This window comes from Miniopterus natalensis, chromosome 12 (genome assembly GCF_054644295.1).
Source record: "Miniopterus natalensis isolate mMinNat1 chromosome 12, mMinNat1.hap1, whole genome shotgun sequence".
Taxonomy (NCBI): Eukaryota; Metazoa; Chordata; class Mammalia; order Chiroptera; family Miniopteridae; genus Miniopterus; species Miniopterus natalensis.
The window spans coordinates 22,377,212-22,395,771 of NC_142092.1; the positions used below are offsets into that span (position 1 = coordinate 22,377,212).

The window sequence follows — 18,560 nt, forward strand, 5'->3', positions numbered from 1 at the left end:
CAGTTCGCTTTCTCTTACACTGAATTAGGGGAATATCCTCTCTACTCCTCTGTACCTGAAAAGTAATAGGTAGAAATGTCTGAGATAAAGCTATAGTAGCAGTGAGTACGTGTGAGTTGGGATCACGAAGACAGAAAGGGAATATTAGTGAATGTTCAATGGACTGGTCCATTTTTATATCCTTGTTGATTCCCAAATGCAGTTTGAAAGTTTGGCTTCATGCAAAGGGCCCTACCCTGTACCGTCGATAGGAATTTCTGTGAATGTCCTTTGCGAAGGGAGAGCTGAACAAAGCTGGAGGTATTGCTCTCCCTGATTGCAGACTACATTATGCACCCTTTGTTCATTATAGGATTGTTTGCAAAAGCCAAGATGTGAAAACAACCTAAATGTCCATCAATGGATGAATAGATTAAAAAGATGTGGTATATGTATACAATGAAATACTATTCAGCCATGAAGAGGAACGAAATCTTGCCATATGCGACAGCACAGCTGGACCTTGAAGGTATTACGGTAGGTGAAATAAGTCAGGGAAAGACAAATACTGTGTGATTTCACTTATATGTGGAATATTTAAGTAAATAAATAAACGAACAAACAAACAAAACTTATAGATACAGAGAACAGATTGGTGGTTGCCAGTGGGGAGGGGTGTTGGGGGTATGCATCAAATGAGTGAAGGGGACCAAGAGGCAAAAAATTCCAGATATAAAGTAAGTAATTCTTGGGGATGTAATGTACAGCATGCTGATTATATTTAATAATACTAGGTTGTAAATTTGAAAGTTGCTAAGACAGTAAGTCTTAAAAGTTCTCATCTCTTTTTCTAAATTTGTATAGTGCCAGATGGTGGCTGGACTTGTGGTGATCCCCTTGCAGTGTATACAAATGTCAAATCACTATGTTGTACATCTGAAACTAATATAATGTTGTATTTCAGTTATATTTCAGTGGGAAAAAGTTTATGCATAGAGTAAAGCAAAAATATTTTTTGGAAAACACAAAAACAAGTTTTAGTTTTAGGCTTTAAAGCAGCCATGAAGCAAATAAAACTGATTTACTAAGTGCAGAAGTTGTCATGGCACTGTCCATTCCTTCACTCTATGTTTGTCCTTGAGTACAAGGTTAAATGACTACTTATCTAACAGGTGTCTTCTTGACATAACGGACTTTCGAACTGTTTAACGCCAGAATTCTTTTATTAAATGAAATCTTACTCAGAAATTTAATTTTTACATAAGGTAAAAGTAAAGTTACCCTGCTTAGAGTGAAGGAGAGGAGTAAAAAAAAAGATGTTCTTTAGGCTTCCCCCACTCCCACTGTGAGGTATTCATGAGAGACAGGGATAAATAAGGCTATGACATTTACTAAACAGCTGTTTCTAGTAAATGATAACCCCCCCATACTTTCCTGCTTGCTTAGAATTGAAATAGTAACCAATTTAAACTCTTAAATATTGCCTTTTGTTATCTGTGCCATTAAAAGGAGGAATAATGTGATTATAAAAGCTGAGTTATTTTAATAACCATACTTAGCATTTCTTACTATTTTTTACCTGCTTTAGGAAAAGCTAAGCACATTTTAAAGAATTGGAGAAATTCATATTCAAATAAATGTGGATCAGGAAATATAAGTACATAAAACAAGGTATTTAAAAAATATTACTCTATAGGCAAAACATAGTAATGCCCCACAATAATGAATGCCTATACCTATATAGGATAAGAGAGATACAGGAGATCTATATAGATATACACATATATCTAAGTTCATAACTCCTTCCTAAACCTTTTCTTCTCTCCAAAAAATGTTATGTTATCAAGAAAAGGGAAAAACAGTTAGGGTATAGTTAATTATAACCCTAAGAATCTATAATATACGCTATGTTATTTAATTTTTAAATTTTTAATTAAGTCATAAACTACCAGAAGGGATTAAGAAAATGATGTATCAAAACAATCGCTCTATCATGATAAAATCAGATATAATCTACACTGTGTACAATCCACATGGCACATTTTTTCAACAAAATGCATATTTTCAGTTAGAAGTCGTCAGAAATAAGATGGAGGAGACTAGAAACATGAAGCTGTAACCTTAGTTGACCCCTCACATTCTGGAAGGGTATCTTTCCAATTGGTGTCAGGCAAACATTGAGAACAAAAGGATATCCAAAAGAATAAGCTGAATTCAGATGCTATCAAAGTATGCCCTAAGCCAAAGTTCTGGGGAGCCAAGACAGCTATTTCTTCCCAATTCTAAGCTAACATAGAATCTTAAGAACAAACGCAATATACCTCGACTTCAAACCCGTATAACATGGAAGGATGTACACTTTCAATTCTCTGTGCATAAAGCAACTTCAGAAGGAAAAAGGAAGGTCCTTTTGTTCTAGGTAAAAGGCCTTAACCAGAGACCTAGTGAATTTGTCAGTCTTCATACACAGTCATTTTTTACTGAAAGAAAAAAAAAAAAGGGGGGGGGGCTTTTTTTGCACAGAAAACTGTAAAACTTTTATTCAAGTTTAAATGCTCTCTTCTCTTAACAGCCTAAAGGTAAGTCAACATAAACTTTATCATTCCTAATGTTTCCCTTCTATTTCATAACCTGGAATCTGTTTTCCCAAGAAAAGTATCTATTGCCACCTTTGCCTTAAAGCATGGGCTTTGGACACACAGACAAGGGTTCCAACCTAGTTCCCAAACAGCATGACCTTGGGACTGAGTTACCTCATGTGCAATATGGGCAAATAGTATTTCTCTCAGTCTTGATACGTAGATTAAATTAAATAACAGATGGAATAAATACAGATGTAATGTGTCTCTACAGTGGCTGTTACTGATATTATTTAGATTATGGGATTACTAATTTAAACTATGCTGAATCAGTCGCCCAGCTTTCTCCTCAATACACACATCCCATATCATCAGCATGACTATTCACACATCCCTTGCTCACCATTAATTACCTATGCATTAACTCTTAATTCAACTGGAACAAAAGTCTCCTTGTCCTCGCATGGTTCGGACTGAGTCCGTTAATTGTTCAATGAGTCTGACTGGTAGAAAACGATGTGCCGTGACCACCCACTTTGTTGGATTTAATGTCTTGGGTGTGGGAGATTTCATTTTAAAGAAATCATTTAGCTCTCTCTTGGGTATTCGGTTTGGCATAAATCACGAATTTTCAAGCAAAAGTTTCTTCCAAAATTATTATGAGAATTATGACTCTATGTTTATTGCTCAGCTGCCCACCTCTTTCAGTATTGCTTTCTATTTAAAATCCACTTTTTAAAATATTGACAAATAAAAAGCCATTCACAGCATATAAGAGGAGTTTCAGACATCTAAAATACAATAGAATTGGAACTACTTTAAATATGTAATTATAATATTTATGATATCGGTGACAATTGTATTGAAAATTCCAAAGTATTGAAACCATATAATTATTAAGACTTTTACTTCCCCTGCAGGTATAAATACATGAGTCTAATAAACTTTCTCACTATGAAAAAAACACACTTATATTATATTAAAATATTTCAAACTATTTAATGAGGTTCGTTTCCTTCCAAAAGTAAACTGAGGTTGTGTCTGAACCAGCTTGAGGCAAGGGAAGTTTCAAACATAATGTTTTTAAAACTAGCCATTATTTCCCATGTTGAAAAAAAAATTGCAATTTTATTTCCTAACAGCAAATGAAACTGTCAGGAAAATTTAGGTGTAATAAAATTGGGTGGTTAAACCAACATGCTAGACTTGAAATAAAACTGAATTAAAGGAATTAAAATTAATTCGTATGTCAGTCAACTCTTTAAAAATACTATTCAAAACTTACTATTTTTACAAACAGAACTTCCTTGTTCTTGATAAAGTGTAAAGTTAACTATCTCTTTAATGGCCATTAATGCTGCTGTAGCTGAAACTGTGCATCGAACAATATTTTGCATAAAAATGTGTTGCTTCTGGCAAATTTTCTGCCTATATAAAAAGTTGTCAAGCTGGGTGACTTTAGTGGTACAGAGTTTTAAAATGGTGGATTCGGTCCAAGGTTAGCTAATAACGGCTGACATGCCCTGGAATCTTGAGGCCTAAATCAACATTGTTTTCACAGCTGTAATTAAGCCACCTAATCAGAAGCACATTTTGACGGGACAGTTTCTGGAAGCCAGACATTACAATTCCTTATGCCTGGAGCGCAGTGGCTCATGAGAGGTCCTCGTTTAATTTCAGGTTAAAAGGGGGGGCGGGGGGCCAGTAAAATAAAAAGACGACTTTTTTAAGCAACATGCAACTGTTGAAATGAAGCAGGCCTATGTGTTCATGACTTGACCAGCCTTCCATCCCACCCTCCTCTGGCTCTCTGCTGAGTCCCCCAACTCTCAAGTGGCAGCTGCACACAGTGAGATGAAGGGTCTCTGCCAAGATCAACAGATGAGCTGGTCGAAACTGGCTCTCTGTGTGTTCTGATTGTAAATTGTGCTGGTGATGATTAGAGAACTCTAACACAGGATGTCGACTCTTAAAACTGTCCAGAGAAAATAATTTTTTTTAAGTTCAGGAAAAAATTTTTTAACTTTTTTTGTGGCTTGGTGCATAGTGTTGTGTCTATAACTTTCATATGATTCAAATGAATTCACCCAAATTAAGCAACTCTGTTATTAAAAAAGGAAAAAAGAAGGCCACGGCTTGGCTGCTAGCAGGGACCTTCATCTCTGGTTGTTTATGTAACACTGCGGGACACTGTGGTTCTCCACCAGCCCGCCAGTCATGTGCTTCAACCACCTGCCAAGAGGAGATCATCCTAAAATGATGAAAATCTAGGCTGTGATAGTCACATTTTATCAAGCAACTGTGTTGATGTCTTGAAAACAGCTAAACTGCCAGGTGAAGCTGTTTTCTGCAGTGTTGTTGCATTTTGTAACATTTAAACTTTCAACCCCAGAGGCCATTGTAAAACTATCAATATGAAGGCACTAGTCACTGGAGTCTGATTACATTTAGTTCTGCATTTTAATTACATATGGATTCTATTAACTAAACCTTTTGCCTTATAGGCAGCATTTTAATCAAATTACTATAATTTTCAAATATGTTACAATAGTTTCACGAGTTAAAAGTTCACATTCCTAACATATTAAATATCAAAAAAACTTTGCATAAAAAAGGAAATACTCCTTACAAATACGCTAATACATTTTCAGATTACTTTGGGGACTTTTGACTGACTAGTTACAAGTTATTGTGAAATTTATTTAACTTCTATACATTTGTAAATGGATTATTGGTGTTGAATATTACCAAATTCAAAATATAATTATGTTATTATAAACTTAGAAACACATACTCAATTTTATTGTTGCAAAGTGAAGCGAGAACAAAACAAAGCACAGTTAGAAATTAAGCATTCAGTATCAGTATTTGTAAGTTCAATCAAAGAAGTTCAGAGCTGAGAGGGAATTTCGATTCCATCTAGTTTAAACCCTTCATTTTACAGCCAGAAAAAAACAAGTCCAAGGAGACTGTGTGATTTATTTCCTAAAGCTTTGTGGTGAGTTGATAACAAAGGTTGCTCTAGAATCCAAGTTTTCTCTGATTCTCTGTCATGCTACTTTCCAGTATAACATACTGCCATTCTGTGTAAGCAACAATATAGCTGCCAATCCCTACCACCCAAGAACTAAGAGATGCTTTTTTAAGGTGGTGAAAAACACACAACATAAAATTTACCATTTTAACTTTAAAGTGTACAATTCAGTGGCATCAGCTATATTCACGATGTTCTGCAACCATCACAACTATCTTAGCTCTAGAACTTTTCCACCACCCCAAAAGGAAATCCCATACCCATTAAACAGTCATTCTCCATTCCCTCCTCCCTCCCACCCCACCAATAACAAATCTGCTTTCTGACTCTATGGAGAAAGAATATGCCTATTCTGCATATTTCACATAAATAGAACCATGCAATATGTGGCCTTTTGAGTCTGGCTTCTTTCATTTAGTATAATGTTCTCCAAGTACCTCCATGTGGTAACATGTATCAGCGCCTCCTTCCTTCCGTGGCTGAGTAATACTGCATCCTCTGGATACACCACATTTGTTTACCCACCAGCCGACGGGCATTTGGGTTGTTTCGCTCTTTTGGCTGTTGTGAATAGTGGCGTTATAAGCATTCGCTATTTCCTCTCTCTTTTTTGTATGGCATTCCTAGTAGGTGTGAAGTGATATCTTATTGGGGTTTTGACTTGCATTTCCATGCTGACCAGTGATGCTGAGCATCTTTGCATGTGTTTGTAGGTCATTTGTATATCTTATTTTGAAAGGTATCTATTCAAGTTCTTTGCTCATTTTAAAAATTAGGTTGTCTTTTTGTTGTTGAGATATGTGTCTTTTACATATTAGATCTTAGTCAGATATATGATTATAAATATTTCCTCTCATTTTTTGTAGGGTGTTTTTAAATGCACAAAAGTTTTTAATTTTGATAAAGTCCAATCTATCTATTTTTCCTTTTGTCACTTGTGCTTTTGGTGTCATGTCTAAGAGTCCACTTTGCCAAAGCCAAACTCATGAAGATTTATTTCTAAGTTTTTTATTAAGAATTTTAGGTCTTTGATCCATTTTGAGTTAATTTTTGTATATGGTGTGAGGTTAGGGTTCAAGGAAAAACATTTTTGAAAATAAGCTTTCTACTGATTTATATAAATTAGAATTCGATTTCTGAAATAAACCTCACATAACTCATATTTTGCAAGGCCTAGGCATAGCTAATTTTAATTTGGTACACACCATTGTTATCAACAAGCATTTACTAGGTGCCCACCATGTGAGTAAAAGTTATTACGCTGGTCATTTTATGTCTATGTGAGTAAACACACAGAGGCAGGGGCCCCCAAAAATCTGACAAAGTTTAAAATTATTTAAATGGAATGCTGAAAAGAATGTTCTTATCATAAATAATTTTTCATCTGGGGTTTTTTGTTTTTGTTTTGTTTTAGGAAGAGTAGTGAAGAAAAATACTAATTTATATTATTTTAAAGTTTTACTTAAAATTTTATATTGGTATAATAATATATAAGTTATTATGTTCATTCTCATTAAGTGTTTGCTAGAGAAATATATGAAATATCATTTGATTGGAATTAATTTAAGAAAATTCTGTGTGGGAAAAAGTTGGGGGGGGAACTATGATTTGTGCAACATATATGTTCCATAATAAGTATGTTTGAACAAATATTATTAAAGGAATGTTCTTCCAATTAATTTTAATTCTAATCAACCAGCATTTATTGAAGTCAGATCACTATAATGGATTTTTTTAATGAATCATAACATGGTAATACATACACAACTAATTGATTATATAAGTCAGTCTACTACATAGTGCTTAGACAGGTAAGTACAGTGATAAGTGAACATAACAAAGGGAACCCTTACTTCTGGCAACTGGGAGATGAACTTAAAAAATCAGATGGAGCCAGGACATGCCTGAGTGTCAATGATAGAGAATTTGTGCTTTTCCAGGAAAAAAGTGTAGAGCCAAAATGTTTTGAGTCAAGCTGTGGCCTGACCATATCTGTATGTTGGAAAGATAACTCTGGCGTTAAAGTGGCAAACAGGGTGAAAGGGGACAATGTAGGTATGGGAAACTCATTGAAAAACCAAGGAAACACTTATAGCCCAAGGAAAGCTTAATGTGACCACAAGGGTAGAAAGGAGAGAATGAATCTGAGAGATCTGTGGTGGTAGAAACAATAAGATTTAGCAGTTGATTAAATATTGATGGTAGAGGGAAAGTGGAACAAATGTTAAGGGGTATTCCTGGGCTGCAAGAGGGATAGTTATGTCAGAGAGAGGGAATGTAGAGAAAGGAGAATTTGGAAAAATGGGGAGTGGCAACATTGGATAACATTTCAGTCTGGGACCTCGGTGAGTTTCAGGTGTCTGTAAAAGACTGAAGTAGAGACTTCTGAAAATCCAGCAGGCAACTAAAGCACTCAAAACAACAGGAGAGATACTCAGAAGCATAAGTAGTTGCTGCCACTCCTGGAACAACTGATAAAAATAATTAAAGCATTTGACTGCTGAGTTACCATCTATATTTTCTACAACTTAATAACTTACTACAATGATCAGAGTTTGAAATTTTCATACTTACCTCTCCTTGCTTTGCAATATTTTATCACTGAAGAATTGAATTATATAAATACAGGGTGAGGCAAAAGTAGGTTTCCAGTTGTTCATATGGAAAATAATACAATAATTAATAAATAAGAATATAAGAATAAACTGTTTCATGTACTCACAACTGTAAACCTACCCTTGTATATTATATTTATATTATTTATATTTATATTTATATTTATATTTATATTTATATTTATATTTATATTTATATTTATATTTATATTTATATTTAAAATGTACATATCTAATATAAAATGTTTATGTATTATATAAATAATATAATTATATTACATTTATATTTCTATAAATATAAAATTAATAATATCATGCCCCTATAGTCACTATCCAGACATCACTCATTCATCCTCTTAAATGGCATCACACAAAAATTAAAAGGCTACAAGGGAGGTGTGAGGCCAATAGAATATACATTATCATCTCCAAGCCTCTGTTTATTATGCAAAAAAGCTTGAGTTTCTGGACAATGAGAAACTTTTAAAAGTTCGGATATGTATGTTGGGGATCAAGGAAAACTGTGCATGTTGACTCGGCATTTGGAAGTTTATGAAAGCAATTTACCTTAAATTCTATAAATGTATTTATCCATACAAAACTAATACTGACAGACAATCCTTCCTCTCTTGAGAAAATGTAATAAAAATAAATATGATAAAATATTATTTGAGAACTTAAGAGAAAGGGGAACCTTACTTTTCTTTCATTTTTATTTATTGATTTGTGTAAAGAGAGAGAGACATCAATTTGTTGTTCCACTTATTTATGCATTCATTAGTTGATTTTTTTTAATATATCTTTATTGATTTCAGAGAGAGGAAAGGAGAGGGAGACAGAGATAGGAACATCAATGATAAGATTGGCTGCCTCCTGCACACCCCCTACTGGGGACTGAGCCCGCAACCCTGGTTGATTCTTATATGTGCCCTTACCGGGGATCAAACCAAACCCACAACCCTGCTGTAGAGGTGCAATGCTCTAACCAACTAAGCTACCTGGCTAGGGCAGGGAATCTTACTTTTTTGTTTTTATCTAAATTGAACCAAAATATCTAACCTTTTCACCTTAATTAACAATCTAATACCACTGACAACTATCAAACCTTCATAATGATACAAAGACATCTCCCTTGCCAAGATACTAGCCAAAATGCTCCCCTGATTTGTAATTTATTACTTTCTCATAAATAAAGTACTATAGAACTTAAAACATACTGCTTAAACATACAGCGGTAATGAGGCAAAGCAATACTGCAGCGTGCAGCATCGTAACTCACTGCAAAGCATTTGGGTTTGGCATTCTGAGTTTCACAGATTGCAATATCATATGTTTCTCCACAGCTGTGGGTTTGCCAGCATCCAAACACCCACAAGTAATTGGTTCTGACTGCTGTACTGTTCTCTACTGGGCTGTAGAGGACTCAAAAGCCCTTTCTGGTTACTATTACTCAAGATAAAAGCTCTAGAGCAGCCCTCAGTTAATGGGTCAAAGACCAACATACTGAAAATGTTAAAGTACTGGCAAGTGTACAACTGACAGGAACTCTTAGATGAACTCCAGCATTATTATTATATGTTGTTGAACAAAAAAGTGAAAATGTCACCTAAAGAGGGATACAGTCTTTAAAGATGACTAGTTATGTCTACAATATTATCAATCTCTCTTTCATTGCAACACCATGATATATTAAGTTTTTGATTAATAACGAATATTTTTTATTTTTATCCAGTGAAATGGCTGGAAAAGATAGTAATGAGCATATACTGACTGTTCTCAGTTTGTTAAATCAGTGATAACAACAAATAACATTAATGCTGTATTTAGTATGTGCTAAAAGCACTGAGTTAAGGGTTGTTTTAGCTTTCGCCTACTCATAAAAAGATTTCCTCATAGTTACATATATTTCTTACTATAGATTAGCTGTAGTAAATACATGTAACTATCAGAAAATTTTTATGTGTAGGGAAGAGAAATATTTATTGAGCTCCTCCTACTACTAATATAGACACTGTGTCTTTGTTTAGTCCTCAGAACAACCCACAGTGCAGGCAACTTCAACCACGTGTTACCAATACAGACACTGATGCTTAGAGTGTTGTACGGATGATAAATAACTGCCAGAAAGCACACCCAGGCCTGCCCGAGTCCCAAGCCTTGCTGAGAGCAGATGGCAATGATCGGTGCGGTGGGTACTGGATGGAGCTGGTTCATCTGAGGACCCAGCAAAAGAGTTTGAGAATGACCAAAAATAACAATACTAGAGAGACCAAACAAAAACACCAAGAGCAAAACGGCCAGAGGCAGAATCAAATCAGACTGTAGAGCAGGAAGCAGGACTGGATGGTGGGAGAACAGAGCACGAAAGCGCGCAGGGAAGGGTCTGGGGCTCCAGTGGGTACAGGCTGCTTCAGTGGGTTGGATGCCTTTAACTGAGAGGGGGAATGGAACTAAAGTAGCAATACGTTTTTCTACTATACAAAAAACTCATTACATAATTTAATTAATTAAACATATGTACTATTCATAAGGCTTATTTCTCAAAATAAAACATGTTTTGATTATTCTTCTCCCTTCAAAAAAATGCCAAACTGCTATACATTTTTCAAAAACTCCCACAAACATTTCATATTCTCAGTATTTTTTTCTGACAGTGTTACGCAGAATGAACTCCTCCCTCATCTATGCTCCCAAAGGCTTCATGCATGCCTATTTTTATGACTGCTTATGTGACTGTTTCCCTTGCTACAAGAGGAATCCATAAGGGCAGAGATTGTCTTAACACCTTCAAACCCATAGAACAAGTAAAATGTAAACAAAATTATAAAATGTCAATAATTATATTAAGTGTAAATGGTCTAATAACCCAATTAAAATTGACTGTCAAATAGATAAATAAGACAAAACAAAACTATACCTTTCTATAAGAGATTCACTGTAAATATCAAACATAGGTTAAAGAAAATAATGGAAAAAGATAAAATATACAAACACTAGTGAAAAGAACGCTGGAGTGTAAAAAGATAATAACTAAAATTATTAAAATGGACAATATGGTGATGAGGGCCAAAACCATATTTCTGGAGGCCTAATTTTAAGACACTGAAACATGTAAAGTCACTACCATCTTCAAACAGAGCTCCCTGAGTCCTCCAAACGCTCCACTCCTATGCCTCACAGTTAACAGCTAAATCCTTGAGACAGTTGATTAAATTGAGTGGGGGTTTTTTGGTCAACTTCTACTTATTTATCCACCTCTTACTGAAAGAGTCTTTGCTAAGGTTACTAAGGGCCTCCATGTATTAAATTCAAAGGCCATTTCAATCCTCATTTCACTTGATCTTCAGCAGCATATTATACTATTGACAACTTACTCTTCTTAAAATACTCCAATCTCATGGCATCATACTTTCTGGGTTTTCCTCGTACCTCTTTGCCTGTTCCTTCCCAGCCTCCTTGCAGCCTTACCTCTTCTACTCAAGCATTATATGTTTTTCAAGTTTCATTTCTAAGCCCTTTCCCCTTACTTTATAAACTATCCCTTTATAGTCTCATTCTTGCTAACAGCTGCAAGTCCCATCCATACAGATGATACTGACTTAAAATTTACACATCCATGTGGCATCTTGCTTAAATTCCATATCAAGCAGCCTTCTTGACATCTCCAGTTTGATGTCTCAAAAGTTCCTCAAACTCAACATACTCAAAACTAAATTCACAATATTCCCTCCTGTTGTATTGCTTTTCTCTTAGTAAATGAGATCATTGATCTATTTCCAAAAGCAAAAATTCTAAAATTGTCTGACACACACCCTGCCCTTCTTCTTCCCATCCAATTGTTTCTTCACGCCACGGCCAAAGTGATCTTTTTAAAAAAGCAAATCTGAGCATGTCACCCCTTCTTCAAAGTTTTACAATGACTTTTCCCTTGCTCTGAAAACAAAGACAACAAAGTCTGACCTTTCCGTTCTCCAGACCATCCTTGTCTCAGACACTCTTGCCTTTGTTCTCTGTATTCCAGCCACACTGGTCTTTCTCAGTGTCTTCTTCCCATCACAGGGTCCTTGTAGATGCTCCCACTCCCCTCCTCCTGATCTGGAACAGTACCTCTTCCACCTCGGGATAACTCCTATCAGTCTCCAAATATTAGCTCAAACATCACTGACCTTGAAAAGGCTTTACTGATACCAACAAAGCTGACATAACCTAACAGTATAATATAATATTAACCAATGGGGTCAGAGACTTAGCAAGAAAAAAAAAAATGTATGTTTCAGAGAAAGGCTAGAATAAATTCCAACTATTTACTCAAAAAAATTTTTTAAGTTTCCTCTTCATTTTAATTTATCTTAGTGGGTGTCAAATTTACTACTGTCTCATTAAGAAATTACTGAAGTCATTTTAAAAGTTGAATTCAGCTGAACTCATATCTCAGGTCCTAAAGAGCAGATTTGTTTATTTATTGAATACATCACCAGTATTTTTCATTCAAAAAAACATTTGTTGATCACCTACTGTGGGCCAGACTGTTCTTGGCACTAGAGTGCCTTCACAGCAGTGAGGAAAACACCCCAATTGCTTATCTTTATGGAACTTTTGTTCTACCGAGGGTAGGAAGAAGACAGATAATAAATAAATAAATAAATAAATAAATAAATAAATAAATAAATAAATAAATAAATAAATAAAATACACTGCATGTCAGCTGGTAATAAGTGCTACAGAGCAAAATGTAAGTCGAGGAAGATGAGAGGTAGACAGGCTGGCTCGGGCAAGGGGGAGGGGGAGCCAGGGGAGGGAGGGTTGGGGCTACAACTATAAATACCACGATCTTTAAGGCTTTACTGGGATGCTGACACTTAAGCTAAGACCCCCAAGGAGCTGAAGAACCGAAGCATCGCTGTGCACCCATATGTTTTAATGCCAGCTCTTTTTCTGCCAATATGTCGTTTGAAATGGGTCAATAGCTGATTGGCAGAATGATACTGTTTTTACTTACAAGTTACCCTTGTCTATTGTAATCAAACCAAAAAAGGCAAAAAGACATTCCAGTTATTGGTAACCCTCTATCACTGTTGACATATCTGCCTTTTGAGAAAAAAAAATTTAATGTTTATTTTATTCCCTTACGTCATAAATGCATTCACTTTTTTTATACTCCCCAAACACATATCTTAATATTTAAATGTAGAAAATTTTGTTTAGTCTTAAATGAGCCCAAATTTCATCATGGGCTAAAATTTTAAGACATAAAATGACTGCTGAAACTGAATTTTAATCATATAGATGAATCACAACATGAATTTTAGCTAGGCATGTATTATGGATAAGTCTAGTTTTCTACAGAGAATAATCACATGTTCTAATTACCATTTTGGTTATACGCATAATTAATAATATTCTGTCTTAATGGGACACACTGAATCTTCAGACAGTTGTAAGCTTTAACTATGCACACTGCCAAATCCAACTGTCAGCTGCACTGCCAAACACAAAGGAATCTTGATGTAGTGTGTTAGCATTGATAACAATACGCATATCTTTACACATGATACAATGGAAAATTAATTGCTTTTCTTCCTTCAAAATTGTCTCCACACTAATAATTTTATATTGCTTGATCGATCATCTACCCTAAATTATATGTATTGGCAAGTTATCTTATGAGCAATAAGTACATGAATGTAAATGTGACCCAAGATTCAAAGAAGAAAAAAAATTTGTAGGACTTACCGATTGTAAACTTTCATTTTCACGTAAACAAGCGGTGTGAAGTTCTGATTTCAAGGTTGCGATGTGACTTCGATGAGATGTCATTTCCTTCTCTAAGGTAGCAATTCTGGTGCTCGCAAGCTGGTAGACATCTATGAAACTTTTAATCATAGCCTAAAGAAATAAAAATAGTGTAATTTTGAAAGCAAAAATCATTAAAATTTTTACACAAACTACTTTTCATCTTTCTTTAAAATAATAAAGCTAAACCACATTTCATATTGAGAACAGTGACTATTTTAAGAGAGTTTGGAAGAAAATAATTGAGACTACTATTTATTTAATAAGATATACTTTGATCTATTGTGCTTAAAATTTAGAATGCAGCTTTTAAAGATGGCACACTTATTTTCTTTGTAAAGCTAAACTCAAGTCATAATTTGACCCACATTTCAATCTTAAGGCACACAACAGATGGATATATAAGCAAAATATTTCTAAATGAGCTGAATTAGTAAAATTTTCAATCCACCTTAAAAACAAATGTTTTTAAACACAAGGAACTGAAATAATCCTGTGATTTTTTCCTAAGAATAAATAATGTCATTCCTATATTGTAAGAAAAGCATAATTATATTCATTCATATAATAAAGAAGTATCCTTGCATTATACTATATATAAAAAATAAATAATACAAGCAAGCGCTGGTAACTTTCTCTCTCCCCTAAATAGTATAATATTTGGGGGATTGTTGGACCTCTGTATCACAGATTAAACATATTTTATAGACCTTTTCTTCTAAAGTAACCTGTAGTGAGTTTTAAGTCCAAGAATACTATTACACCTTTTTAAAAAGTCTTTCAAAATACTTCAAACACAGCAAAATAAAATCAAACATTTCTGATGCATTCAAATATAATGTTATATTATTTACAAGAAACAAATGTCCCAGCCACAGTCACAACTTAGTACAATGTTAAACAGTCTGAGAATTTCCAAATTATATTTAATCTGAAGAGTCTAATTCACATGAGCACTGAGAAAGTAGATATTTGAGCAGTTCTGAATGCATGTGAAGAAATAATTTTGTGAACAAGGCAAGTATCAAGACACACAATGACTAGAAACAGAAGTAGGTTAGGATTTGTAGGTAAGAGTAAAAAACTTCACATCTTTTTGCCAAATAAATTCCTATTTTCCCCTCAAAAATCCAGCTCAGACACCACCTCTTTGAAGAAGCCTCTTCTGAACCCAAAGGCGGTATTAACTTCTACTCTGGTTCTCTGTGAGCCCTTTGTGCCTGAGGCTACTAGTACATGTATTGCTTTAGCAGAAATGTATTAGTTTACATGTGTATCTTACTAGATTAAGAAGCTCCTGGAGCCAGATATTGTGCTTAATCATCTCCGTGGCCCATGGTGAGCACTTGTTTGAATGAATGAATGAATAAGATGTAAAACCACAAGTTGAAGCCATAGGTTGGCATAAAATACCTGATAGGAAAAAATTAAGATATTTGGGAAAATATAATCTTAAGACTCTAATGAATAAAGTATTAATCATACTTTTTTCAAGAAAAAAAAAAGAAACAGAAGCGTAGCTGTAGGCATAAAAGGATAGAGTACACAAAAGTGAATTCCATCACTCAACACGAGCTAAACGTGGTATGTATGACCTCATGTCTGGAGGTATCTCGCATGTCCTCACCTACCTTACCTGGAGTAATTTCAAGTAAGCTTATAACTAATACTAACATATAACTATTTCCCAGGGTTTCAAAGTATGTAAAAATCAGAAAATATAAAATCACATCTGTTTCTTCCTATGCCAAGTCTCTCTCCTTTCTACAAATTCACTCATCTTCTCCACTGAGACAATGGACCAGGAATCAGCAGTCCTATATTTTTTTGCCCTCACTCTGCCACCTACTCGGCGTGATGTTGTTGGGCAATGCCAACGCCATCTCTCTGAGCCTCCGTCTCCTTCCTACATGAAATGGGAAGAAGAGTCATTTTCTTGCCTGTTTCCAGAACTATTGTAAGGCTCAGATCATTAAAAATCAAATGCAAAGCCATTCTCTTAACTCTAATATGAGAAAGCCCTCTAAAAATGGAACCTACTGAATTTCATTGGAGTAGAGTATTATTATTGTTTGATATTTGTGATGTAGCAATTTGCACATCTAATTCTGAACAGCCACCTTCACCACTCACACAACACATGGCTGAATATGTAAGATACAAATGGCAGAAGTGTACCACTGGCTATGTTTATTAAATCATGACACTCCTGTTTTAATCCTATCTATCAATTATACAAAAACTTTAATTGAAATTTTGGCTACAAAATATCCAATTGATTTAATCAATCGATTTCTCTTGAAACTAATATTTGCTGCCCTAGCCGGTTTTGCTCAGTGGTTAGAGCGTTGGCTAGTGGACTGAAGGGTCCTGGGTTCGATTCCAACCAAGGGCAGGTACCTAGGTTGCAGGCTCCGGCCCTGGTCAGGGTGCATGAGGGAGGTAACCAATCAATGTGTCTCTCTCACATCTATGTTTCTTTCTCTCTCTCTCGCTCTCTCCCTTCCACTCTCTCTGAAAAAGCAATGGAAAAGATATCCTCAGGTAAGGATTAAAAAAATACATTAAAAAATAATAAACTAGTATTTGCTGTGGGTTTTTTAAATATTTTAACAAATACATTTTATACTACATATATTTTATACTTTTAGCAAAGATTCAAGCACACTATTAGGTTAGGAAATTTACTTTTAAACTTTCTGTGTGTACATATATAAACTGTTATAGCAATAGATCATTTTTAGAAAAAAGTTTATAATTTTGGAAATATTTCCAAACAACTATTTTCATAATGCTTTCTCCATAAAACTCCTTCAATAAAGCAATGAGGCTTTTTTCTACAGATGTCATTTTATTTGATGTAGCAGAGTGTGTTTTACTTGGGGAGGGTTTTTAAAATATTTTCTAGATCCAATGCTTTTGGTAGCCACTTGCCATCAAAAAAAGTTCTACAGATACGGAACCTTTCTCTTTTTGCTCAAGGTAATCCCAGAGTTGGCATTCAAGTTCAAGAGTGCTTTGCAGCACTTTTCCACAAGAAAAGCAGACAACCTTATATAGAGGATTTTAAAAACTACTTACCTCATTGTAAATAACTGTAAAGATTACACTATATAAAGTAATTTAATCCATAAATTCATTTAATCATACACGACACATAACAGTTCATGCTGAAATACAAAGGAAGTAAATAAATGAGTAAAGATGCCACTCTCAGTCCCTCTGCATCGTGAAGTCCGTCCACCTTTCCCTTAACATACCTAACATTAATGTCTAAAAAATGGACCAGGTGAAGACCCAGTGCCAACCCATACCACAGAATAAAACTTTTATTTCTTACTTATTTAAAAAAGGAGCATTTATTGTCTTGCATACTCACTGGGATATATTCAGTCTCCAGAGTGAGTTAAAAATGGAGAAAAACAGAGAATTTTCATATAGACTTTATTTTACATTATATTTCATTCTTTTAAGTCTTTACTTTTAGAGCAGTTTTAGGTACACAGAAAAATTGAGCAGAAAGTTCCACATATCCCTTGCCCCCTAAACACCCAAAGTCTCTTCCACTATCAACATCCTGCACCAATTTGTTACAAGTGATGAACCTGTGTCGACACAGTACCCAAAACGCACAGATTAGGGTTGACTCTTCGTGTTGTACATTCTATGGGTTTTGACAAATATATAATTACTTGCACTCACCATTACAGTATCACACAGAATAGTCTCACTGCCCTAAAAATCCTCTATTCATCCCTCCTCCTATTCATCCCTCCTCCGCCCCACCAACCCCTTGCAATCACTGATCTTATTACTGTCTCCATAGTTTTTATATTAACTTTCTAATCTTTCTCTCCAAAATCTTTTAAAACTTTCTTTTTTTCTATGTTTTATGTTACAGAGCTTGTTGAACAATAACACATGTATATGTTTTAAAGGAATAAATGTACATATATTTAGCCCAGAAATAAGAGTGGCCAATCAGCAAGTTTGGAGAGGACTCCTCTGTATCACTTGGTGAGTAACTGGAGGAGTCCAACGGAGCTGGCTGGCTCTTTTCCTACTGGTGCTGAGGAAGGAAGGCGCAGCTGGACTTGTCCCCAGAGACAAAAACAGTAAGAACGAACCTAGGATCAGAAAAGCAGGGCAGGGCCTCAGGAGCAGCCGCATCCAGAAGACAATCTATCTATAGCCCACCACACCTGGTAGGAGTATGTCCCACTTTACCTCACACCCAGATGTAAACCCCAATAATCAGAAACCTCATCTACATAAGCACAGAAGCACTGCCGAACTCTAGGGTACAACACAAATTTAGTATTTCATAGTTTCTATGGGTCTAGCATGGGTCAGCTGGGTCCTCGGCTCAGGGTCTCACCTGGCTGGAATCAAGGTGTCAACCGGAGCTGTGATCTCATCGGAGACGCCGAGTCATCTTCCAAGTTGTTGACTGAATTTAGTTCCTTAGGTTCCAGAAGGAAGGTCTCCATTTTCTTGATGGCTGTGAGCCAGGGTCACTCTCGGCTCCTAAAGACTGCCCTGCCCCCAGGTCCTTGCCAA

At 35.3% G+C, this 18,560-nt stretch overlaps 1 protein-coding gene across 1 annotated transcript in view; it reads right to left on the bottom strand.

Annotated features, from left to right (window-relative positions):
• Positions 1-18,560, bottom strand: part of CCDC171 (coiled-coil domain containing 171) — a 236,209-nt gene that overhangs the window by 25,372 nt on the left and 192,277 nt on the right. The window contains exon 25 of the mRNA XM_016214453.2: positions 13,941-14,093. Within this exon, the coding sequence (XP_016069939.2) occupies positions 13,941-14,093 (153 nt within the window). The remainder of the gene's footprint in view (positions 1-13,940; positions 14,094-18,560) is intronic.